Raw genomic sequence first — 25,747 nt, 5'->3', positions numbered from 1 at the left:
TCGGCGACCCTGTGTGACACAACGCTGAATCTTCTCTGGACCTTGCTGAGGTAGTGCAATACGATCTTGGAATCGCTCCAAAAATACGTTTCGTTAACTTCAAAGTCGATCTCTTCAAGTATCTTGATTTTCAGTCTACCAGCAACAACCGCAGCTCCAAACTTGGTATGGTAAATGTCTTGATCGGTGTTAGTCTGGTCTTGCTTATAACAAAGCTCACGTTGACGTGTCCACGAATAACCGTGCGGAAGTAGGCAACCGCTCTGTAAGCGACTTCAGATGAATCACTTTGGCACTCGTCATGATGAAAGCCGTACCATCGAGAGAATGGATGAGCTGCGAAGTTATCAAACCGCCCTTCCAAACTTGCCACTGTCGGAGCATGTCGTCGGGCAGCACTTCATCCCACTCGATCTGACGCCCCCAAAGTTCTTGAACGATCAGGGCAAGGGATCGGGCGAGGCCAAGAGGCGAGGCTAAGAGGATCGAACACACTGCTTGTGGCACTCAAAACACCTCGCTTAGTACTGGAAAATTCACTTTTCACTGGATTCAGACTCAAAAAGCCCTGTTCTGCATGCCATTTGATGCCAGGGGCTCTTCCCTGGGGTAACTCATTACGATCAAGATTGATGGTGTCACAAGCTATTTCAGAAATAAGGATTGCTGATAAAACTTCTCGACTGTCTGACATCCACTTTGTGACTCGAAATCCTCCGGTTACCAAGATTTCTATCAGCTGCCTGGCTAGCACTGTGGCTTCATCCGAGTTCGGCTTTGAGGCCAATAGGTCATCAATGCCATGTAGAAATTTTCTTTATGGCATAAATCGCATCTTCACTGAATTTTTCTCGCTGGTCAAGAGCATTTCTCCGTAACACATAGATTGCACAACATGACAAGTCGACCGAGCCAAAGACGTGAACCGTCATATGATATTCGTCCGAATTCTTTGTTTCATCTAAATCTCTCCACAAGAAGTGCAGTGAATCTCTGTCTGCTTCAGAAACGTTAACTTGATGGAACATTGTTCAATACGAAATCGTCAAGAGGATTCCAACCAAAAATTGTTTAATAAATCAGGACCGGTCAAAAGCTGACCATTCAACGAAATGCCATGAAACTTTGCTGGGGCGTCAAAAACCACGCGGACTTTGTCAGGCTTGTTGGAGTTCAGCTCTGCATGGTGTGGTAAGTACTACGTTCTTAAAGATGTTAATTTGGCCTCTTCGTATGTCATCTTTTTTGCGTGTCCTCTATTGACGTAATCATTTATGACTTTGTCGTATTTTTCCGCCAGTTCTGGATCCTTCTTGAGCTTACTTTCGATCGAGTGGAGTCTTGAAACGTCCACAGCACGGTTTTTTGGTATGATTGGCTGACCTTTCCATAGCAACGGTGTTTTATAGTGACCCCGCTCTGTCTCTGTACTAATCTGCAAGACAGCCAGGGCCCTTTCGTCTTCAACGGACAGGGTGGCTTCTGAGGGATCTTGCTTCGTCGCAGAAGAGCCAACCTCCCAAAATCGTTCACTGAACTTATTATTGCAGAGGGAGCCCTTCGATTGTTGTAAGAAGGTTTGCATTGATTGTTTCACACAGTCCTTTGGGTGTGTTTCCAAAGAGGGTCCACCCAAGGGGTTCTTAATGGCGATGGGCTCGTCCACTCGTCCCTGGCGGACTTCGAGGTGAATCAGCAGGTAGGCCATATCAGATCCAACTAGAAGCATTACTTCGGAACGGTCAAGATCAAGTAAGTCGATACCCGATTAAATAACTCCACTGTTCGATGGCTGCCCTTTTCGGCAGTTTGACGGACGGGATGTTAAGCTTGTCAATACCCCACCCTGCGTTCACCATTACTGGTATTGAATGATCTTTAGACGAGAGACCAAAACTCACTTTATTCAGACACTGAGTCTTCACATCATTGTCAACCGTGCTCAGGTTAAGTTGGTAGGCTTCACCAACGAGTTGTCGGTGGTCTGCTAAGTGCCTTTTGACAAGGGTTGAGTCACTTCCAGGATTGAAACCGCGTACATGTTGACTAGTTTTCCTTAGCTATGGATCTGAACTGGTAAGACTTGAAGGAGGACTTTTCATCGGGGCTTAACACAAACCTGGTGGACTTGGGGAAGGCCCGGAATGTCGAGCAACTTCTTTCGGAGGAACTGATGTCTTGGGTCTGCTACTGTGGGTGTCCATTGGATAATCAGTATTTGAATGTGCTTGGTGACCTTCGTGTAACAGTGTGTCATGGGGTAGACCACAATGTTCCTTCAAAGAGCGTTTTTTTTACTGCGACAGAATTTCGCCTGATGGTTTCTCTTTAAGCAATTGAAACAGATTTTGTTCCCAAGCAATTTTTCGTCTTTCTTGGAGTTGCTTGGACTTAAACACAGGACAATACGCAACAGGATGCCTTTCTCGGCAAACAACACACTTTTTCCTATTCTACTGAGCGTTCCTTTCTGCCTCTTTTTTTGAAAGTTGGCCTGACCTTACCTTGAGTTGTACGAACCATTGCTTTCTCTCCGAACTTCCGTGAGAAGCACTGTCGCCATGGCCAGGGGATGCAACTAAGGATTTTGCTTCAGATAAGTGATGACATTGCTTTCCCCTGGCACTTCGTAGTGGAGCTCTGCGCCACTGGTAAGGGGATGTAATTTGATGCTTGATTTTGGTTTGACAGACCTCTGCTTCTTGCTCCATTCCTCGCATATAGAATCCTCCAGGGGGTTAAACAAGGTGTCAACTCGTTTATGCAACCATCTTTCAAATTCGACCAGGTTGGACTTACACGACCATCTATGTGCTCATACCATCTTACTCTTAGGTGGAGCGGTAGTAGTATACTTGCTCTGCTGAGATACTCCGGAGTTCGGAGTATAGTCGACTGACCCATCTGCACACAACACGTCGTACCTGTTTTCCCTTGGTAAAAGTAGTCACACAAGGCTTGTCTGTCATTCGAAGGCTCAAGGATACCGTCCAGCTTGTTGCTTAGGTAAGCGCTGTTGCAACACTGTTAGGGTTTCCAAACTGGTGTTTCAATGCCTTTAGGACGGCTGCATGGCTATGACTTGTCACACCTAGACTTTCTATCACTTAGCCTCACCATCGAGGTTTTGAAATAGGTAAGCCATCCTATCTAAATCAGCGAGTGTCGTCTTGTTGTGTATTTGGTCACGAAATCTCTCAATAAACTTTGGCCAATCGATTGGTTAGCCTGTGAACTTGAAGAGTTCAAGCGTTGGTAATCGCTGCTGTTCTTGTGCTCACAAGAGAGCTACGCTTGAGTCTGTTTGCAAGCTATCAGAGGTCAAGCGGAAGACAGTTTCTTGATCCTCTATGAGATCGTCAATAAATGAATCTACTATTTCTTCAGCTTGGGATGAATGATACTTAGTTGTTACTTGGGTACTACCACTTGGGTAGGGAGTTGACGCCTCTCAAGTAACGGGAGCCCATCGTGCCATGAAAGATGGTTGAGAGCAATAAATGGAAAACGCGCACTTTGATTCACAAGAGGCCCAAGCTAAGTCGCCACTACAAAAAGTACTGTAAGTTGATGTCAAAGGGATACTTGTAGCCCTTCCCAGGGCTTATCCATCATTAAGCTGCCCGCAGTTAGCTTCCGGCTCGAATAGTAGTCCATTTTTCGACCGCATGGTCCACATACCCTCGTGCGTGATCATGGGAACTTACATATCTACAAAACGGAATAGACAGCGGCGGGTCCGATAGTAATAATAATCACTTTATTTAAGGTGGCTGGAAGCAGTTTCACCACTATTAACAGACCTTCTTATTCCAAGGGTTATAACTTCTATACTGTATCACGTAACAGCAATGTTATGGTACCACGTGAAACACCAATTATTGATTAAAAATGCGCCCACTATTGTTTCGCAATATGTTATCATAGCAACGTGAAAGGACTCCAAAAATTTCGATATTTCCTCTTCACTTGCTTATATCTCAAAAATGAATTTGGCGACTCCTACTCTTTATTGTAGGATAGTAATTAGCAATCTGAGATTGAAGTATCAGAAAAGTTTTAAAAAATAAGGGAGTCAATTCAGAGCTACCTTAATTTTTTTGCAAATTTAAAAATGGGTGTCACCGAGTTTATTTTTGAGATATAAGCAAGTAAAGACGAAATATAGGGTATGTTTGGAGAGCTTTCATATTGACATGTTAATCTATGACGTCACAACAGTGGGCGCATTTTGTTAAGCAATAATTGGTGTTTCGTGTGGTACCATAACATTGCTGTTACGTGATACAGAGTTGTAGGGACAACCCTTGTGATAAGATCTAGAAGGTTTCTTAAAAGTAGTCTCAAAGTTGTTTAACTGTGCACGACTACTCTACAAATTGGGGAGACTACAAATTCACTGAAATCACAACAAATCAAATCAAATGTTGGTTTTTGAGGAGAAGGGAAAACCGGGATATGCGGGTAAAAACCTCTCGGATCAGCGCAGAGTACCAACAAACTCAGCCCACATATGGCGCAGAATCCGGGAATCGGTCTCGGGAAACATTAGAGGAAGGCGAGTGCCACAGTCTAAAACATAACTGAACGAAGATACGCGAAGCTTCTTGGAAAGGGAAAGCACATAAAACGATGTAAAATAGACCGCAAAACAATACCCTTCGTGAAAGATCTTTGATTCGGGAAGAACGCTTAGATTCGATATTTTTGCGCCGCCCACGCAGGATATACACAAGTTTTAACTTATTCGTCGATATATATAAATTTGCAGAGGTCAAATTATAATTTGCGAGAGCAGAAGAAGGAAATATTCACGGTTTGGTGCCAAAAGAAAATAAAACGACAGTAGAACCTTACATCATCACGTTGGAGCTGAAATTTGCTCTTTTTGTCATGCCATCTTGCACATGCGCAGTCGTTTTGCAGCACTGTCATCGAGAAGCGGTTTTACTAACGTTTTTCAGCCAAAACATTACACTGCAGGCTTCGCAAAGGATAAAGGAAAATGATTTTGGTTCATTAGATGGAATTTAAAACCTTAAAATCGCTGAAAAGGTAAGATTATTTTCGAAGTGATAAATGTGCATAACATCACCTCATGTTTGCTCGAACATCTTTACCTTGATTACATGTGCAGCGAATTGTTTTATCCTCTGCGATAAATCTTCCGTCGAAAAATCGGTTATTTGGGTGCTTTTTGGCAAAAAGAGGTTAATTACTCGTAATGCGATCTGTCTCGTTGCCGTAGCAACGGGTCGCAGATTTGACACTTATGTCGAGATATTATATTACACATTGATCGCTAATCTAATTACGTAAAGAAATCAGAAAATATTAGTGCCTGGTCAGTTTTCGGTCACGTTTTTGTCCAAGAAAGCTAATAAAACGAGGAAGATTTTTCTTATCTACTCAAAAATTCGTAATTAACGTTAAAATGGGAAAATTTGAGTGGGAAACTGATTTTAGTGATTTTTTTTTTTAATTTTTTGTCTTTCGACTTTCTTTTTTGTAAATATTTTAGCTTTCTGTAAAATAAGTTACATGTTTTTGGAAAGCTTATTTTCTTAGCTTAAAAATGATAAACATATATCAAATACAAGGTGTTACAAATGAACCCACTGGGAACTCGGAAAAATCCGAGCCCCAGATGGGATTCGAATCCACGACCCTAAGTGATCTAGTACGGATGCTCTAACCACTGAGCTCCTGGAGACTCTATGGTGAGCAAGGGTGAAATGTGGGTATTTGACTCGAGGTGCATCACGCAGCCACAGAGTCAAATAACGACTGACAGCATAGCTCATAACTGCATCGCGAAGTCACATTGCGAGCATCATTGAAATACAGTTGCCTGTATTTCTGAGAACGATGCGGCCAACCAACCACCATGATGTATTGCTTTTTAAATATTTGTTGAGAAAGTTTTTCAATTTCGCGCGTTTTTACCGTGGAAGGGTTTAACTTGCTGGCCCTTATGAAGTCTGGAGCGATCGACTAGAAAATTCCCCGCAGAATGCGTCAGCTCTTAATATATATTTATGCAATAAATTTATACAATATATGACAACATGAACCTTGCGTGAAGCAAACATAGTGTGGTGTAAGTAGTTGCCCTATTTCACTACACCACTGATAAAACATTGGGTGCTCAGCCTGAACTTTGCTATGTTGAGCTTATATTAAATTACACCTCGCTCGATTATGTCATCATATATATTTTCCAGAAAACATCTACCCCAAATTATCTATTTTTTTCACCGGAAATTAAACTTGTTGAAATAAACTATACTTGCGCACTTTAGTCAGCCTTTTTAGCGCGCGCGCGGAGCACCATAATTAAGAAAATGTGGTAACCCATCGATGCGAGAAATTTTGGTTTTTTAGCCATGACGTCATCGATCGTCCGTTCGTACGTACGTACGTCCACCCTTCCATGTATGCCAATGTGACCAGTATCATACTAGTTTACAGCATACACCTTTGATATTGGACATCCATGTTTGGATCAATTGACACCCGTCAAAACAAAGTATCCGCTGACGAGTACCACGTGACCATATTGCGGGCTCAAGCTTAGAGCTCACCGAGGTCAGCTGTTTTTCTGGAAGTTGACCGCTGACCCGGTAATGGTTTTCGATTGGGTTGCAGACTCAGCTCAGGTTAACTCACCTAAACATAAACGAGGCTTCATTTTTCGCGCGCTTTCTGTGGCTCGACGCGGATACACGGCCATACTACATCAACCATAGTTCTTACACAGTCAACGCTTTTCGTGTTCAGGTAGAAAACGGTTTGAAAAATGTTTCTTTCTGCATTTTTTTGCTGGTTTCAATCCAGTTTGACATATCATGATAGCTGTGGTCCACACTGTCGGCTCTGCAGTTAATCAAGTGAAGCATCGGAGGGATAAACCACTAGGCCACTAAACCAACCACACTGGATATACATATTTTTACTGTAGAACACATACACAATGTGGCCTTCAGACGGTCGGGTCCGAAGAGACAACTCACTACTCCCTGATGGATCGGTGATCGAACCTGGGTCTCCGGATTACCGGTCGGATGCCTTAACCACTAGGCCACTGGACCAACCACACTGGGAACACATCGATCACCGATCGATCGGGGAGTAGTGACGTGATCCTGATTGCAGGAAATGTGTGAAATTGTCTCCTCGGACCTGACGGTCAGAAGAACATATTGTGTATGTATTGTACAGTAAAAATATGAGTTCCCAGTGTGGTTGGTTCAGTGGCCAAGTGGTTAAGGCATCCGACCGGTAATCCGGAGACCCAGGTTCGATCACCGATCCATCAGGGAGTAGTGAGTTGTCTCTTCGGACCCGACCGTCTGAAGGCCACATTAGTGTATGTGTTAGGGCATCCGACCAGTAATGTGGAGACCCAGGTTTGATTCCTGGCTAAGCCACATTTTTACTTAACAACTTAGTTGTGTTGATTCTGTTCCCAAATTAACCTTGTCTATATATATCTGCAGTAATGAGGACGATAGTTATTGGCGTTCCGTGTATCGTACGCATAGGAACAGCTAAATATTTTGTACTCTCCAGAACAGGATTTGTGACCATCTTTATAAAACAGAATCACTTGACTCTTCAAAACGAGTTTGCTTTTCTCCCATAATAATAAAGATAAAAGTTGAAATTCTCGTTCTGCTCACTTTAGTTTCTTGTTGACGGAAATGATCGCCGGACAAATATCGACGCGGACGGGGGTAATTGCGTGATAACTATCTTGTGATTTTAGACCACGTAACGTAAAGTAGCAAATAAATTCGGGTGAAGATTAAAGGGTGGGTAATATGGCACGTAAGTGGACCACCGCATCCTGTTTGAAAATTCAATCAGATCAAGCAACAAGGAAGTGAACCTTTATGATCATAAACCACTCACCAATATCACCAGAATAAGAATAAGGGGTCTTGCAAACTACTCCCACTCCATAACGGCCTCGGAGGTAGCTGTTAACCATGTCATGATACTGACATTGCTGTAAGGTCTTTTCTGTACCAACACATTGTACCTCAGACATCACAACCGGTCCTGAACCTTCTCCAAAAGCTGAATGGCTCAAAGCAGTAATGACTCCTGGGAAACCTAACTGTCGGCAAACAACTGTAGCTTCCTTTTTTCGCCACCGAGACAACCCATAGCTGCGACTGGATACCCTTCCCCAGATTCCATTGGAGAACACTTCAACCCGACCAGCGTGAGACGAGGTATGACCAGTTAGACGGACATGCGTATCTGAAAAATAGAGACACAGTGAACTCTCATCGTGTAGGCAGTTACACCTGAAACGACGCTTCCTCCTCGAAGAGGGAAACCTGTAAAATAACAGCACAAATCTCATCTTTAAAACTTACATAACACATTCTCGCAAGCCATGAGACCTAACCCTAGTATGGACTGGATGTTACCTCACTTAACGTTTCAAAAGAGAGCGTCTCTTTTTAATAAATCTACTGCTTAATACTCAGGCATGCAAATATCCTTTTTTCAACGTGAACCCAATAGACATAAATATTATGGAACGCAATTTTTTCAACCTAGTCTTACAAATAGAGCGGCTGCAGTCTGATGTTCTGTGGTCTGGATGCAAGGAGTGGTGCCTATTCCTCGTTAGCAGTGGCTTTCTCGCCCAGTCTATTTGCTTCTCGGTTGCTTCCATTTGTGTGGAGCGTTGCAGGTGTAGTCCCACTGCTTGACACGCAGGCTACTACGCCTGAAACATCAATACCCTGACTTATGATGTAAAATGCTAGTTGGTCTTGTTTCAGTACGACATTGTCCACGACAGTTAAATCGTTTCCTTTACATGTCGTGTACTGTTACCCGATGCCGAAACAGGTGAGCGAGGTTACCAGTTAAACAACTATTGATACTTAAATACTAATGGAAGGGGTGATCAAGTTACATGTTTTTGGAAAGCTTATTTTCTTAGCTTAAGAATGATAAACATATATCAAATACAAGGTGTTACAAATGAACCCACTGGGAACTCGGAAAAATCCGAGCCCCAGATGGGATTGGAATCCACGACCCTAAGTGATCTAGTACGGATGCTCTAACCACTGAGCTACTGGAGACTCTATGGTGAGCAAGGGTGAAATGTAGGTGTTTGACTCGAGGTGCATCACGCAGCCACAGAGTCAAAAGCTAGTCTTACAAATAGAGCGGCCCCTGTCTGATGCTCTGTGGTCTGGATACAAGGAGTGGTGCCTATTCCTCGTAAGCAGTGGCTTTCTCGCCCAGTCTACTTGCTTCTCGGCTGCTTCCATTTGTGTGGAGTGTTGCAGGTGTAGTTCCACTGCTTGACACGCAGGCTACTACGCCTGAAACATCACATCAATACCCTGACTTATGATGTAAAATGCTAGTTAGTCTTGTTTCAGTACGACATTGTCCACGACAGTTAAATCGTTTCCTTTACATGTCGTGTACTGTTACCCGGTGCCAAAACAGGTGAGCGAAACTTTCCACTGTCAAACGTTTCAGTTTGCTTTGATGATAAGTAACAATTACTACTCTGTCCGCACAATAACAATTTAACTCCACATGAGATAATACAACGGAAACGAGTTGTCTAAAAGATCCTTTAATTAATACCACATGGATACATTCCACCTGACGACTGGTCCCATGCCGTTGACCCACGCATTGTATATTCCTTCTACTGTCCAGATATTATTGGGACTGTGACCAGCGCCACTCCGGCAGGGTAGTTTGCTGAGCTTGACGGTGCTGGGTAGTACACACTTGGAGGTCCTAACGTGTCATACGTAAATAGCACTGGAGCTCTGCGCTGCATTGTTGGTCTTCCATCCCCAGAGTATTCCTCTTAAGAGGGTGGCTCATTCTCTAGTTCTGTTAGTTCCTGACATTGCTGTGGTTTACTCGGACTATTTGATGTTAGGGTGCATTCAGGATCTGGTGCAGGCCCTGCAGCCGTGTCGTTTGAGTTAGTGTCAGGTACTACTCGGATAAAGGCCAGCATCCCTTCCGACTCCCCATCAGAATTGTTTTCTGGAATGGACTCCAAAGTCGATGATCGTGGTTTCTTGGTTGTCGTGTTGTTCCCCTCAAAAGGAAGGTAATTGCAATCCAGAGGAAGTATTCGATGAACCACACAGGGCGATCCCTCTCCCGATTCCGGCTCTACTTTGTAGAATGGGCTTCTTTCTCCTTTACGCTTAACGCATCGATAGATTGTACTCTCCCAATGAGACCGTAGCCTACCAGGACCCCCTCCCTCTCGTAAATGTCGTACTAGGACCCTATCGCCCTGCTGAAGAACTGGACTGTTACCCTTGCGGTCATATTGCTTCTTTCCCTTGACACCAGAAGACAGAGATCTACTTGCAGCCAGCTTGTAGGCTTCCGTCATTGCGGTTTGCCACTCCTTGACATAACTATGCTTGGTAGTTTCAAGAAACCGCATCCTTAATACCAAAGATCAGATCAACTGAGAGTCTTGGCGACCGATCGAACAATAGGAAATATGGAGAAAATCCCCTTGCCTCATGGCGAGTGCAATTGTACACGTGAACGACTTCATTAAGACTGTCCTTCCAATTAGCTTTCTTATGTTCCGGCAAAGTTCGCAACATGGTTGCGCCTATCAGTTTTCCCGTTTGCCTGGGGATGGTAAAGGTTAGTCCTGGATCGAACTATTCCACAGCATTCCTTGAGTCGATGGAAGAGCTGATTTTCGAGTTTTCCCCCTGATCGTGCAAGATTCGGGCAGGAAAACCAAATCGCAGTTAAACATCCTTGTACAGTTTGTCGGCTGCTGTTCGTGCTGAAGTATTGGTCGTGGCGTAAGCTTGAATGAACCGTGTAAAATGATCTACTGTTGGCAAAATATACTCGCATCCCCCAGTACTCTTTTCCAAATGGACAAAATCTAGCGATACCAGCTTAAAAGGTGCACTCGAATGAGAGTTTTCCATAGGTGCCGTCGGTATGACGCTTGCTCTCCTCTGTTTCAGTCAAGTGCAGACACATATGACATGTTCGATATCTCTTTGCATATGCGACCTCTCGCAATGTGGACGACTCGCTCCACCCCCAGATGTCCTATTTCTTCATGTATTTATTGATATACCGTTCTGTGGAATTTTCTCTGGAAGGACGAGTTGTAGAGTTTGACCACTTCTTCGTCTAAGAATACCTCATCCCCAACAACCAGTCTCTTCCATTCTCGTAGGACCGCCTCATTTTCACCCGTCCAATTAACTGGCTCACGAGATGTACAAGTTTCACCACGTGTTTCCGCAGACGCCATGCTCCTGAAATGTTTTACTGCAAACAATCACGCCGTCTAAGTATGGTATGTAGATTTTACGTTGAAAACTGGCTGGTGCGTTACTTAATCACATAGTCCCCAGGGCGTGATAAATGTTGTTAAATGTCGACTCTTTTCGCCCAAAAAACCTTGATGGTATGCCTTTGTCTTGATCTAAAACAAAGAACCACAAATTCCGTCCAAGGTTGTCCAAGGTCTCTTGAAACTTTGGAATCGGATGTCGGTCAGGCACGGTTTTCCGATTCAATTCTCCATAATCGACTCATATGCGCAGTTCCCCATTCATCTTTCTCACACACACGACATGGGAGGCATAGAACGATCGAGATTTAGATACTCATCCCCTGTTCAGGAGGTCTTCGTTATAGCGCTTTGACTTCGGTGTACAATGGACGAGGTATAGCAATTTATGTTTTCTGGACCGGTGTTGTGTCTGACAATTCCAAATTCATCTGGAGCTCTTCCATACAACCCACATCATCCTCATTCTTGGGGCAGGATTCTGCCTCTTCTGTCAACATCTTAACTGCTAACTGCCACTGACTGTCAGTCAAGTCACCCAGTACTACAGCTGGTGTCTTAAGGAAGATCCCTTCCTCCTTCAATTCTGTGTCCGGTTCGTCTGCACCACTGTCTTGTAACGGGGATACTGGGGAACGTTCGTGCTGGTCTTGGGCTCACCAGAGCTGTCATCGTTCGTACCGCGTCCACTGGTTTAACTGATGTCACGAGATGCAGACTCCCCAGTGGAGTTCGCCGCCCAAGTACTACTTGATGTTTGGCAATGTTGTTGACGGCGATCTTTATCCGACGGGGACATCTTCGTAACAGAGTATGCAGTTGCTCAGATACTAGCAGGCCTTCTGACAAGAAGTCGATTCGAAAAGCACTGGTGTTCTGTTTTCCAGTGGGCCACATTTAACCAGACAAAGCACCATGAATGGCTGTCCTGGCGGTAATGTTTGGTTTCGCTACCTACTCTTCAAAGCAAACCAATTTTCCTCTGCTGGGCTCTGTGAAAAGTCAACCAATGCACTTAACCTCTCCCCTGACACAGCCTGGAAAGCTGAGCTCATAATGTTCATAGTTGAACCGTCTTCCAGTCCCTGTGGTCTATTCCTGACTACTTCTTTTATGATGTTATAACCAATGATTGGGCACTCTAAGACATCTCTTGCAACAAGAAGTGGTACTGTCAGTGGTGTGGTTAGTTGAGTATCAGAGGCAAGCTCGAATTGTACTTCTAGCCAATCTATGAATGGCATCCTTCCCCCATTGGCGGCTTCTTACTGCTGATGATGGCAGATTTTCATTCAGCCAGGACTTTGACACCATCAACACTTGCGCCCCCATATCCCAAAGGACCTCGACCAGTATGTCGCTCAAGACAAAATAATTTGCACTTTTTTCCAACGAGCTTGGTAACTGTTAATTGCTCCTTAGGTGTTAAATGACTGGTGAATACATAACAATCCCCACGTACTAGTCGTGAGGTTTCCTTTGTTTCTAACTGTTGAATTGCCTGACATAGATTCTTGTGGTCCGTCCAGTGCTGTTTCTGACAATTTGTCCACAATATAGTGGTACCTTAAACCGCGAACAATGCTTAAAATCTTGGCCATCAACTGCAGTGTTCTGACAACTAGTACACTTGTGGGACATACTGAAGCTATCTTTGGGTGGGACTACTTCCTGTCTCTCAGCTACCCTTTTCCGATGGCAGCTCAGGCTTCCCGACCTGTAATTTGGTTTCGACTAATTCCAACTTAGGGCAGATGTGGTCATGCTCCGTAATTTGTGAAGGAAAGTCCTCCAAGTATTCTCTCTCCTCCTCTTTCATTTCCTTCAACTTCTCTTCTAACTTTTCTTCGATTAGTGAAACAAGCCTTCTCCTTCATGTCATCATCACTGAATCCAACAGCCTTAGCAATCTGCTCCAGATCGTTAATTCCTAACTGGCATAGATAGCTCTGTATCTGCATCTGAAGATCCCAGGCCCCGGTCTCCATCGTGCGTGTTTCGTAAAGTTACGCACAAATCAAAGAGTAGTTTTCTGCCTTTCCCTAGCTCAATTTCTCCGACCACCACGAAAATCCATTGCTAATACTTTTAAAGAGCGATGAAACTTAAGAGTTTCATTGCTTTAGGACAGGTGGAGCAAATGAGCGGGGTTTCCCGTTAAACAACGAGTCACAACACGGAAACAAAGTTGGCAAACAACAGCCTCATGGTCTTCTATTACCCATAATGCTCAAAGGTCTTTATTCTGTACCTTAGAGGGTGGGGGGGAGGGGGTCAGTAGCGCAACCCGCTACAGTTCCTTATATCACGATTCACCCCTTCTGTTGATGACCGTAACAATAGTTCCATCTCAGTTGACAGGCAAGGAAGATCCTTACTTGTCTTTCCATTAGAACTTCGTAGAGTGGTAACTTGCGGGCAGGGTCAGGATGTGGTGTTGAAAGGTAGTGTTTCAGTTAGTCCTTAATGGAGGTTTTGCTCTCTTCTCCCTGTAAAAAGGAAAGATACCCTGACTTGTTGAGCTGTCTCATAATAGTTTTGCTTTTCCGTTAACAGATGCATGTTCTGATGTGAAACAGTGGTGTTGGAGTCCGTCTGCACTCGCAAAGACTTAAAGATATTGTCGACATTATCTAAGCGGCTTTCATGACCTCGCGTGGCGAAAAATGGTCTTCAGCTTGTCTCTGTCTCTTGTCGGTTGGAATGCATTTCACTCCCGCTCCGTCCTTGAAACTTCAGGATAGCTGGTCTTCTTACTTATGGCTACCAGGCTGGTTGTAATGGCCATCATAATCAGGTATCCCTAACACTACGGCTCTAACACACCAAGGCGGATTCTTGGGTATGACAGTGGTTTTGACATGTACTCGTGTGTTCAATTTCGACGCCTCATGCTTTACCAGTTTTGATTTGGTCTCTGTAAGTGTATGGGGCTTGCCTGGGTGGTTTGCTCTAGTTGTCTTGGTTTGGTGTCGGCCATTTGGTCCTAGCTTTTTGAGCACTTGTTTCGAAGAACCGCAGGAACTGCTGACGAGAATTTTAAAGGCTATCACTCAAACGAAGTTTCTTCCCAGTACCCTCATAATAACACATTGATTTAGCCAAGCCTAAAAGCGGAGCTCCCGTTTCTAACCCCAGAAATATAGCGTATATGGAAATAATTATGCTTCTGTACAAAATTAATCGTCATTAGTATACTTGTGCAGTTTACAGTTATCAAACAGCTCTGAGCTGACAGCAGTAAACAAATAAGCCTTGCAAACGATAACCAACAATTTTAATCAACACCAAAAACTGAAATTAGACGCATAGCAATCTCTTTCACAACAGTTTTCTTTGAGTGATAATCTTCCACCCTCCGCTGACGCGCTTCGTGCGCCTGAGCTCCGGGGTTAAAGCAAGTAACAAAAACACTTTTTTCTTGAAGCAGATAAAGCCCTGGAGATATAAAGCTTCTTAGAAAACGTGGTGTAAGATAGATTTTGGTCACGTAATCGATGTAAACACTGAATACTGAATATTAATGACATATTATAGCATACAAGGCACAATTGAGTGACGTAGTGGTTCACGATCACATTTTAAAACTCTTTTTCTTCACAAGCTCCCAAATTGATGCATTCTTGTACCATTCTTGTAGGATTCGTACAAGGCCGCCATTTTCATAGATCGTTGTGACATTTGGCGTGTTTCCTGCGTAAATATGGACCCAGTTTTCCTGAAAATCTCGTCTTTGTAGCTTCTATGTACGCCTACTTGTAAGGCATTTCACTTCGGGGCATTTGAAGCCCCTCGAAGGCGAAATTTTGTTTCGGTTGCGGAGCGGCTTTTTTTAAGGTTTTCAACCAAAAATTAACACTAAATACATCGGAAAGGATAAGGAAAAGGATTTGTGTTCACTGGATGGAATTTGAAGCCTTGAAATTGCTGAAAAGGTAAGATTATTTTCTTATCGCTCGTGCAGTCACGTTCCTCCTCATGCTACTGTTAGGGACCTCAAGATTTTAAGAGCAAATGTTACCATCGGTCAAACATTTCGTGGCAACAGCTCAAAATTCAATTTGGCCCATATTCTCAGGTTAGGTAGACCTTAATGTAAAACAAATCACTGCATAGTTCATTTGGCTAAATATCGATTAGTTTTCGAGAAAATCAATAATAACCGAATCCTGAGAATTTGCCACATTTTGAGCGTACAATTTAGGTCGAAAAAGAATGCTTCGCGTAACGAAATAACCGACTCTAGAGAAATAAAATCTACTACATCTTGTAGAATGATACCAAAATATGTGTCAAAAGCAAATTGAGCAATTCTTTTCTTTTCACTTTGAAAATATAATTACATTTCGCGAACACTCTTTTATCAAGATGAAAAAATGCCAAAAAATAACCTTTAATATAAGTATGTGGTACCAAATGAAATACGTCGAAAAATCTGGATTTTCAAAGCCGAATAATCGTTCTTTTACATATCCAAAGGATTTTTAGGGGAAATGATTTCGCGCGAAGAAATTCAATTTTAAAGTTGGATACAATGCCCTGTTTTAACCGACCTTCCAATTTATGTAGTAAACACACAGAAATACAAGTTTTCCAAACATAGCATTCAATCAAAAGCGGGATTGACGTAAAAATTTAACCAACATGTTTTAAAATCAAAGACATAAATTGTATTTCTGCTGTACCTTCGTTTGATACAAATTTTAATCAAACTACAAGATAATTTGTCAAGATAACGCAGCTGTCATGTTTGTTTACACTCCAGCGTGAAGACCAGACTTGAGATGTTTTGTTGGGAAGTTTTCCCGACCAATTATCTCTGAATTCAAGATCAGAGATCAGATTTAAAAAGTTATTTTCGTTTGCCTTTTCTCCAAAATCAGTTTCGAACTAATAAAAAAACCAAAGGCAAACAATTTAACGAGCCGTTTGTCTCAAAACATGTCTTAAATCCGTGACAATTTCGCACAAGAATCAAATATTTTGATCATAAAATTAAAGGGTCTTTTAACCTTCTTTACCAGCACATGAAGACTTCCACATTTTCATAGTATAATAACAACTTACATTTCCTTGCGAACGTAGCCAAAACGGAGCTGGGCGTTCTCAGCAAGTGGGATTCGCAGAACATGTATTTATGGCAACTCCACGGTTGCGTGACCAATTATTATTTCCGGAAGTGAGAGCGGACGTTCATGTGCACCGACTTTTTGTGACTGGAAAATCATGAACCCTTTATATAATGATGCTGCTAAACATTTCAAACTTACGAGTCTTTTTAGTTTCAATATCAATTTTTACATTTTGTAACCTCAGCGATATTCTACGGCGATAAACCACATAAACCATCTTCAAGAAGTTCTAGCCTCTGAATTAATTTCAAAACTGTCAAAGATGAAACACAACGCGTTTGTGCACTTCTACTAAAAGCTTTACCCCAAATCGAACTAGAAAATATACGTGATTAAATGCGGGTGCCATGACGAATTCATTGCCTTGTACAAGAAAGACGTTGCCACATCTCAAGTTCGGAAAAACTTAACACTTGGCTTTGACCATCACCTAGTTTCTTTCTTTCTTTTTTTTTTTTTTTAACAATTCAGCCCGGTAATGGTCTCCAACTATGAAAAGGGTAAGAACATTATTGCCTAAGTGGGTTAAACGGGATCACCCGGACACGACCGGTCACGGATAATGAATTCCTTGATAAACTAATTTATCAAAGACTAGGTGGTTTTTACGCACATTTTCCAAAAACTATTGTTAAAGACATCCACAAGGAATGATAGATGGTAAAGTAAAGTAAAGTAAACTTTAAAAAAATTGAAAAAAGAAATGCAAATTACTTGGCCACGTGATCGACTACGCCCTCCCGCCTCCAGTGTTCGAAAATTGTAACTAACGATCCTCATCACTTTCTAAACGTGTACCTCTAGTTTTTCTGTATCAAAGCATTGACCCTAAAAAGTCTATGCGAAATCAGTTCGGAATGGTTCCCGAATCATTACAATTTGCAGGTGAGACTGGTGTTCATTGACTAGTGCCAGTCCCGCTCTAACTAAAGTTTTCGTCAGGACGAGACGCACATGACTTCTTACCATTCCTCTAACTCTTTTTACAAGAAGAGTATTATTTGCCACTGTAGACCTACAAAAGGAGAACGGTTTGCTCTCTGTCCAGTGGGCGGTTCAACTCGAAGGATTTCTCGATAAAATAGGGCTTGGTTGACCTCGTGATGCAGTTAACAATGATTTTAAAAATGGAATTGGAAGATTCCTTATGATTGGCCTTAAAATTGTTAGTCATAGGATAGCTTGAAAAAACTTTACGTTACACCATCCCCATTTTAAAATTCTGAGTAATCTTTAAATTTACTTGAATATGAACAAGATTTTCCGTTTGTGGGCGTGGCTGTGATTCCTTTTCTCTCCACAGACTTAACTAATTTATAACAACTTGTTACATTTCATATAACACTTTTCCTTTTGTTGGCTTTTCCCTGGATTCCATCGTAAAATCTACCAGGATAATTTTGACGAGACAATTTACAACCCCCGTCAGTCGTCACTCGTAAAAGAGTATCTCTAAAATGTTCTACAGACGACACACATAGCGTCAAACAGAGCCGTCAATTTCAGTTTACCTCAAGTAAGACATTCTCGACATCACTGACTATTTCGTAGGTTAATCTCTACATATTCTAGTCAGCCTTAACTAGTTTTACAGCCACACGTGGCCACAATGCCTTTAATAATTTTCGTATACGGCTGCTTGCGCTTGCCAGTCATCGATGCTACATCCAGTTCTAAGTCTGCACAGATGTTCTGCAGTGTTCGTATCGAAAACTTCGCCAGCCTAGACTGACCTACGATCTCACAGATGTTGTATGTTTCGTACATGATGGGATGCTGAAGAGCTAATGCTTTGGTTACTTCGTTGGACATTTCTTCGATTGCCTTCTCTGTTATCAGCTCATTCCTTTCTAGTTCTTCCTCCTCACTGGATTGTTCCACACTATAAGTTTTCTTTGCTGACAAGCGAGAAAAAAATCCTGCTATTTGTAGTGGTGTGAGATAGTCGCACTTGTCGAAGATATTAGAGCCATCACTATGCTTTACTCTTCGCATTGCCTTTGAGACGCTCGTTGGATCTGCTTTTTGCCCAGTGCGTTCTCCAACTTGAAAGACTTCAGTCAGATAGTTTTTCTGCGCCACCGTGAGATTCTTTCTTTGTACTCCTGCTGACTTAAGAGCCCATCCCATCGGTAGCACGGAGCCGTCATCCTCCACTGACTTAGATGCACCTTCATCAACTATTTCTGGTAGGACGCCAGCACCACGCTCCAGTTTCGTGGCGTACATGGTCATTGCCTTGTCGTACAGTGTTTCCTGTTCCAGGGCATACTTGTGTTTACCACAGTCCAGATGTTTTTCTAGCGATGAGTATTGTAGAAAGGATTTGACACATCCCTCTTCTGGACAGAAAAACAGATTGCTTCCTTCGTCATTACAGCTTTCATCCTCGTCGCTGTTATTTCTGTTCTGTGGGGCCTCTTCTAAAACCGGTGTTTGCTTTGGTTTACTCCTGGCTTTGGCAGTTTGGAAAGATACTTCAGCACTAGAACTCTGTTTCTGTTTGTTTAGCTGAGGAAGACTCTCAACTTGTTGGTGGAAGTTGCTCCAGGGTACAAATTTGCCAGAGCCAATTCCATAAGCCCTCCAAACATGCAAACCTTCCTGGGTGTATGCAATGTTGTTTTAATGAAACTAATGCCCTCCCATTTTACTGGAATGGACTTTGCAGCAGGTTGTGACCCGCTCACCGTCACCCGGACACCAGAAATTCCGCCAGATGACTCAATGGCCGTCATCATTTGAGAGGCTGTCTCTATGTCGTGGCCAGAATTGAGATGGGTGCGCATGTGACTTTTAATTGTCGCGGCCTTACGGTCACAAGATCCTTTTCCGCCTTGGGGATCGGAAAAGTCAAAACGCTTTAGTTCAATTGCATGCTCGCTAGCAACATGGTAGACTGAAAGTAATGTAAACGCGCAATGATAGCATCCTGCGTTATCGCTCCGCATATAAACAGAGTTGACTTCTGGCATGATTTCCTGAAGTTGACGAAAGACGTCATCAATAATGGCGAGTACAGTGGAGCTATCCTGGCTACAGCTTTCGAAGGCACGAACGAAAGTAAACAATTCAGTTTCATCCTTTGCATTCTTCCTCAATGCTACACTGATATGCCAGGGTATGCCACGCTTTCCGAACCAGTCGCTTTGACTTTCTCGAAATTTTCTCGGCAGAAACTTCATTGCCCAGGCCATCACCACTAACACTGCCTGTGGATCAAGATTTTCCAGAATTTCATGTCTTGCGGCATCCTGATTTACAGCGCGAAGGAGATGGGCCTTCCAAGATTGACTGTAAGATTTCATACTCCATCTCGTCTCGTTCTTCAGCGCTACAGTTAACACTGTCAATAACTGACTTGATTTTACGGAATAATGTTGGGAGAAGTTCGCATCTGTCGCATTTTGAATCGTGTTCATGAATACAGACTGTGATGTAATCGTTATCTTGAGGATAGCTGAGGGCATATGTCCGACAATGATCTGCGACCTTCGATCGATTCTTTAGATACGTGAACCTTAGAAAAACAAAAAGCTATTTAGCATATATCAATAACTGAACATGAAAGCACAATATACCAATATGGCATTAAGAAAAACGTATACACAGGTAACTTTGGCTCTACATCAAATGCTCATAGATTCTACAATATCCTTTTCTGCTTCATTTCTAACATGCTTTGCCGGGACACGACACAATATAAAAAGTAATTCTACGCATTATCTATCACAGTTTTTTCGGCCACAAATTCAAGCACCCATAGTGCCAAGAAACGCAGTGTTTCATCATCACAAATATATCGAATATGTCTATCTTTGCACAATTTTACTAGTCTGTTAAATCCTTTATGGTTTATTATCCCTTTAATGTGCACTAACCGTAGAAGCAAAAACAAGAAAACTAAAATATCTTAGACAGAAGCAATCTTACCTTATAGTCACCTTTTAAGTAGCGTTTCGCTAGATGAAGTTTCTCTTTCAGCACCTTAGCCCACGTGAAAGCATTTCCATAATTATCTCCAAGCTTGTCTATCACTTCTTCTAGAGTTAACTGAATAGAGTGTAATGTGAAGTGCTAGATTTCAATCCCATATGAACCATGTGAGCGTTAGCCCTACTGATGGAAATGGGCCCACACAAGGACAGAGAAAAACTCTGACCAGGGTGGGAATTGAACCCACGACCTTCGGGTTAGATCTCCGCCGCTCTACCGACTGAGCTACAAGGTCAGACGGGAGCAGGCCGTGGGAACTGAAGATGTATAAGTCACGGCAATGAACATGTACAAGTACAAGGAAAGGTTACGTTTATACAAACGTTGGCCGTGTAGCACTTATGTTTTAAACAGAGTTAACTGAATAGAGTGTAATGTGAAGTGCTAGATTTCAATCCCATATGAACCATGTGAGCGTTAGCCCTACTGATGGAAATGGGCTGACCTTGTAGCTGACCTTGTAGCTGACCTTGTAGGTGACCTTGGGACCGGTAGAGCGGCGGAGATCTAACCCGAAGGTCGTGGGTTCAATTCCCACCCTGGTCAGAGTTTTTCTCTGTCCTTGTGTGGGCCCATTTCCATCAGTAGGGCTAACGCTCACATGGTTCATATGGGATTGAAATCTAGCACTTCACATTACATTCTATTCAGTTAACTCTGTTTAAAACATAAGTGCTACACGGCCAACGTTTGTATAAACGTAACCTTTCCTATCACTTCTTCTAGTTCGTCAAAAGCTTTGGCGCCGGCAGCTGAAACATAGTCCAAATCTTACAGAGATTTCCTCGTAGATGCGGAACATACACTGAGAACTTTCAATAGCGTGCTGCGACTCATTTGTACGAAGCCCACATCACTACAGTAGCTTAGATACCGAAGGACAATGTGCTCAGGGATCAAACTTCGAACAACATTGGGAACCTTTATTTCCGTATTTGTGAACAGTTTCAGAGTTTTCTCGCCGAAAGGCAAGTCTTGAATTATGTGGGTACTGGTGATGAACGACAAAAAATGATCGAGTTTCTCTGGCGCAATGTAAATTCTTGTGCCTTTAACAGATTGTACGTTCGCACCTCTACCGTGGAGTAATAAATGATGTCTATCTATGTTAAAACGATACCTGGTATCCATCTTTGCAAATCTTTGAAATTCACCTTATCCGCCATGATGGACAAAATCTGCTTCGAGAGCTCCAATGGTCTGCGTTGTTATAACATTCGGCCAAACATTCCATCAGAGAGGAGTCAATAGCACTTTCGTCAAGCTCTGATTTAACCAGCGAAGACAATAAAGTCTCAGTTTCCCCAGGAACAATCTCATCCAAGCATGCATTAACAACTTGTCGTACCTTTCTAGCATAAAGCCTTTTTGTCCGCTCGGAAGCTTCTGCCCATGGTGTTTCCAGGGAATGGCGAATTGGACTAATATCTCTTGAAATCAGGAATTTGTTCGACTTCTCCCTTGGCGTTACAGTTATCTCTTCAGCAAAAGATGGTTCATAGAGACTACTTTCTAGTATAGGACTTGTTATTGCGGTGAAAGAGATTTCACTTTCCTCTTCTTCTTCTTCCAACTCCTCCCCCTCATCCTTCTCTTTCTAAACCACAAAACAAATGAAAAAGAAGAGAATAAGAAGGAAAATTTAAATGAAGGAGTAAAAATACAGCAAGGGAAAAGGGGGGAGAGATTACAATAGATTTAAACATCTATTACAATTTAACGAAGAGTGGTTAACTACAGAAACCAATCATTCGTTCCAGTCTCCTCACGGTTATCTTTCTTTCTGAGTTATAGTTTAGAGAGAGTATCCGGATTAAAACATGTCAAAATCCCATATGAACATAAAACTGACTTTTGTATTACGAAAGCCGGTAGCAGAGATTTTTTCGTAGTATAATTCTCTTGTGTCTAGCCTCAGCGAAAATCTGCGGTAACCAGCCCATTATTCTACGCATTTTGAGGGAAAGAATTCTGATGTGATTAGTCCATTATGGAGACAAACAGATTGAATAGGGAGGACTTGCATGGTGTGTTTTGCCTGTTACTTAACAGGATGACCGAAGGCAAGCTGACTATAAATAGCGTGATGTGGATCAAAGCTTACCAGATTCAAGTTTTCCATCTGCATTATCACACTGGCGTCAGTGGAACGAGAAGTCGAACTTACTATGGCTGACGACTCTTTTTCTTCTGCTACAAGCAGCCTGAGGGTTTTCCGACAAGATGCGCAAATACCTAAGAAAATTAAAGTCAAAGGCTTAACTTAAAGTCAATATTTTTAAGGAAACGAAGAGAGGTCACTACAGTGAAACAAAGTTTGCAAAATGCAAACTTACCCGAGCCTATTTGAAGAAATACTCCAGTTTTCTTTAAAATTATTTGTGAATCAATTTTCCCGATTCCTCGGTCACATTTTGGCCACTCTTTTCCTCTTCTGTCATGATTGGACAATGCCTCTGGAACTCTACACCTCGCAGTGGATCCTCACCTCCAGCCCAAACCAAGCTTTTCGCGATGTAATGGACAAATGGTCATAGAATTTATGTTTGCAGGTTGAGTAAATACTGCTGCTCTGCTGAGGATAAGGTCAACTTCTTCCATTGGACCGGAAAACCCCAGGCTGGCTGTGTGGTTCGAAATTGCTTTTGAACAGGCCAGTAAATGGATAATTTGTTTCTTTTTTCCTGTCTTTCGTGTCAAATCCACACATTCCTCCTACGATAGACTTAAAAGAACAGCACACCTCCATATACACGCAATGAACACGCGTCGCAACTCACTGTGTTTACAAACGTTTCACTAAAGCTTTTACAAAATGAAGATTTCTACTTTTGGACTGCAAACAAATTCTCTCCGTTCGCTCAAAACAAACAAAAACTGACACCCGTTTTTAAATTAGTACTGAGATTCTTAATTAAATTTATTTGAAAAAAAGTGATAGCGACGACGTTTTTATCATTTCACAAGGTTTTTCCCGAGGGCAACGCCGCAATTTTTTTTTTGTTTCCTCAGGTAATGATTTTTCTATAGCGATCATATTTTCTATAGCGATCCTATTTGTTTTCCTTCTTTTTTTACTCTGATATTAAAAAAAAAAATCGCTAAGATCCACTAGTCACTTGTTCCATGTTCCAATCCTGTCTTTCTGCAGTTGTAGATTTCACTTGAGTGAAGCGGTATTTCACAACACCCACTTGATAACATATGTTTTTGACTTGAGGTCTCTTGGTTCCGCTTTGGTTTACTGCTCAGTTCAAAACTAATGTTTCGGCAAAGAAGACTTACGAAAGGCACTCCGATACCATTTTTGAGGAAAATGGAGGCAGTGAAAACGAGCAACAAAAACCAACGTCCAAAGCATGCAAAACAAACAATGCCACCGTGCCGCTATCATGTCGTGGGAAATTATTTTCAAAGATTGGTTCACGAACCAAACGAGAACTGCAGAAATACAGTTTTCTTCCTCACTGATTTGAAGACAAAAAGGTTAGATTCTGTATGTTAAAATAGACCTCGACTTAATGTATTCTGCTTAACTTTTTAGGTGCTTCTGTCAAGTGTAGTGTGCGTGCAGTGTCGTGTCACGTTTGGGACAAGTTGAAACACCGAAATTTATCCAACTTTAAAATCAATTTCTTCGCTCTGAATCATTTCCCCAAGAAACCCTTTGGCACTCTAAAAGAACAACTCTTTGGCTTTAAACGCTAGGTTTTCAACGAATTATATGCAGTGCCACGAGCTTAAATAATAGGCTAATTTTAGATAAGTTTTCTTCTCGATAAATATAGGTCGGGCAAATTAAATTAGATTTTAAAAGGAAATAGCCGAGAATTGATAAATATTGCTTTAACGGTATTTTTTGACATCGGTCAAAAATATGTGGTAGATTTTATTGCTCTAGAGTGTTTTACTTTGTAACGCGAGGCGTCGTTAATCCCCCTAAATTTCACATTGAAAAGGCGGCGTTTTCACAAAATTCAGTGATTATCGATTTTCTCGAAAACTAATCGATACTTAGTAAAATGAACTATGCAGTGTTTTGTTTTACATTAAGGTCTACCTAAAATGAGATTATGGGCCGAATTGATTTTTGAGCTGTCGCCACGAAATTTTGAAAATGTTTGATTTTTGGTAACATTTGCTCTTAAAACGTCACCGAAAGTTTGGTTTTTCCTTAAAGAGTCACTGCGCATGCCCTCATCTGTGTGAGACGGCGTTTTTGCGTTGTAAGGAAAACGTGACTAGTTTTTCTGTTTTTGGAGCTCAAACTAGCCATTTTATTCCCTGTTTTTGTCTTTCTTTTGGTTCTGTATAATATAATTTCCATCTGAACTGGCGGGTGGCGCACCTCATACAGTTCGATGTAACTTGTAAAGTAGATCTAACCATGCAGTTAATTTAGTGGTTATAGTGTACTATGAGGTAGCCTGGCTCGCCCCACCAGATGAGCCTAATTCTCTCCGCTGCCGGCTCCACGCGCTGCACCCTGGAAACCCCTGCACCAAGGGGGCTAAGGCAGTGGGAGGGGGCAGTGTCTGTATTGCACTGTTGGGCGATCGACGGAGGAGAGCATCGCGACGCGTCGTCGTCTTCGGCCAGGGCGGATGAACTGTCAAACAGTCAACGGCTAAATGCACAGGTGCGAGGCGCTTTGTTTGTTGCAAAGTACGGCTGTGCATAACATTCTGGAGAGGTATGGAGGCCGCCAGTCTTATTTTCCAAGAAACCCAATGATGAAGCGTCAAACAAGAAAGCCCATACCGGCTCGGAGGACGCCCGGTCAAACAAGCTCCGCGACCGCTGTTATCCACCGGAACACGGGCGAAAAGTCGAACACCGGTGAAAGGATTACCGGCCGTTTTCGTTCAAAGGACAAAATTACTTTTGGAACATGGAATGTGGAAACTCTATGGAGAGATGGAAGACTTGATTAACTGTGTCATGAATTAAAGAATTACAAGTCATCGGCCTCAGTGAAGTCCGAAGGAAGGCACTTGGTGAAATCAATAGCGACGATGGTCATAAGCTGTTCTACTGTGGTGGAGATGATAAACATGAACACGGGGTGGGCTTTTTAGTCCACAGAGACACTGCCAAGTCTGTCATAGGCTGCAATTTTATTTCAAAAAGATTAATTTTTATCCGCATCAAAGCATCTCCTTTCAAAATCACTCTCTTTCAGGCGTACGCCCCTACCTCAGACTACAGTGATGAAGATATCGAAATCTTCTACCAAGATATCCAAGAGAATTTGACAAAGCACAGAAAA

At 42.4% G+C, this 25,747-nt stretch overlaps 1 protein-coding gene and 1 pseudogene across 3 annotated transcripts in view; both read right to left on the bottom strand.

Annotated features, from left to right (window-relative positions):
- LOC138007421 (scavenger receptor cysteine-rich domain superfamily protein-like) overlaps nucleotides 1–25,747 on the bottom strand; it is a 127,721-nt gene that overhangs the window by 80,109 nt on the left and 21,865 nt on the right. For all 3 annotated transcript variants that reach the window (XM_068854319.1, XM_068854318.1, XM_068854317.1), the window contains one exon: nucleotides 7,915–8,268. In XM_068854319.1, the coding sequence (XP_068710420.1) occupies nucleotides 7,915–8,053 (139 nt within the window). In that variant the 5' untranslated portion in view covers nucleotides 8,054–8,268. The remainder of the gene's footprint in view (nucleotides 1–7,914; nucleotides 8,269–25,747) is intronic.
- Nucleotides 1,594–3,145, bottom strand: LOC138007424 (uncharacterized; annotated as a pseudogene).

The sequence above is a fragment of the Montipora foliosa genome, chromosome 6 (genome assembly GCF_036669935.1).
Source record: "Montipora foliosa isolate CH-2021 chromosome 6, ASM3666993v2, whole genome shotgun sequence".
Classification (NCBI taxonomy): Eukaryota; Metazoa; Cnidaria; class Anthozoa; order Scleractinia; family Acroporidae; genus Montipora; species Montipora foliosa.
The sequence above is the reverse complement of the archived record's forward strand: the minus strand, read 5'-3'. Positions and strand labels throughout refer to the sequence as shown.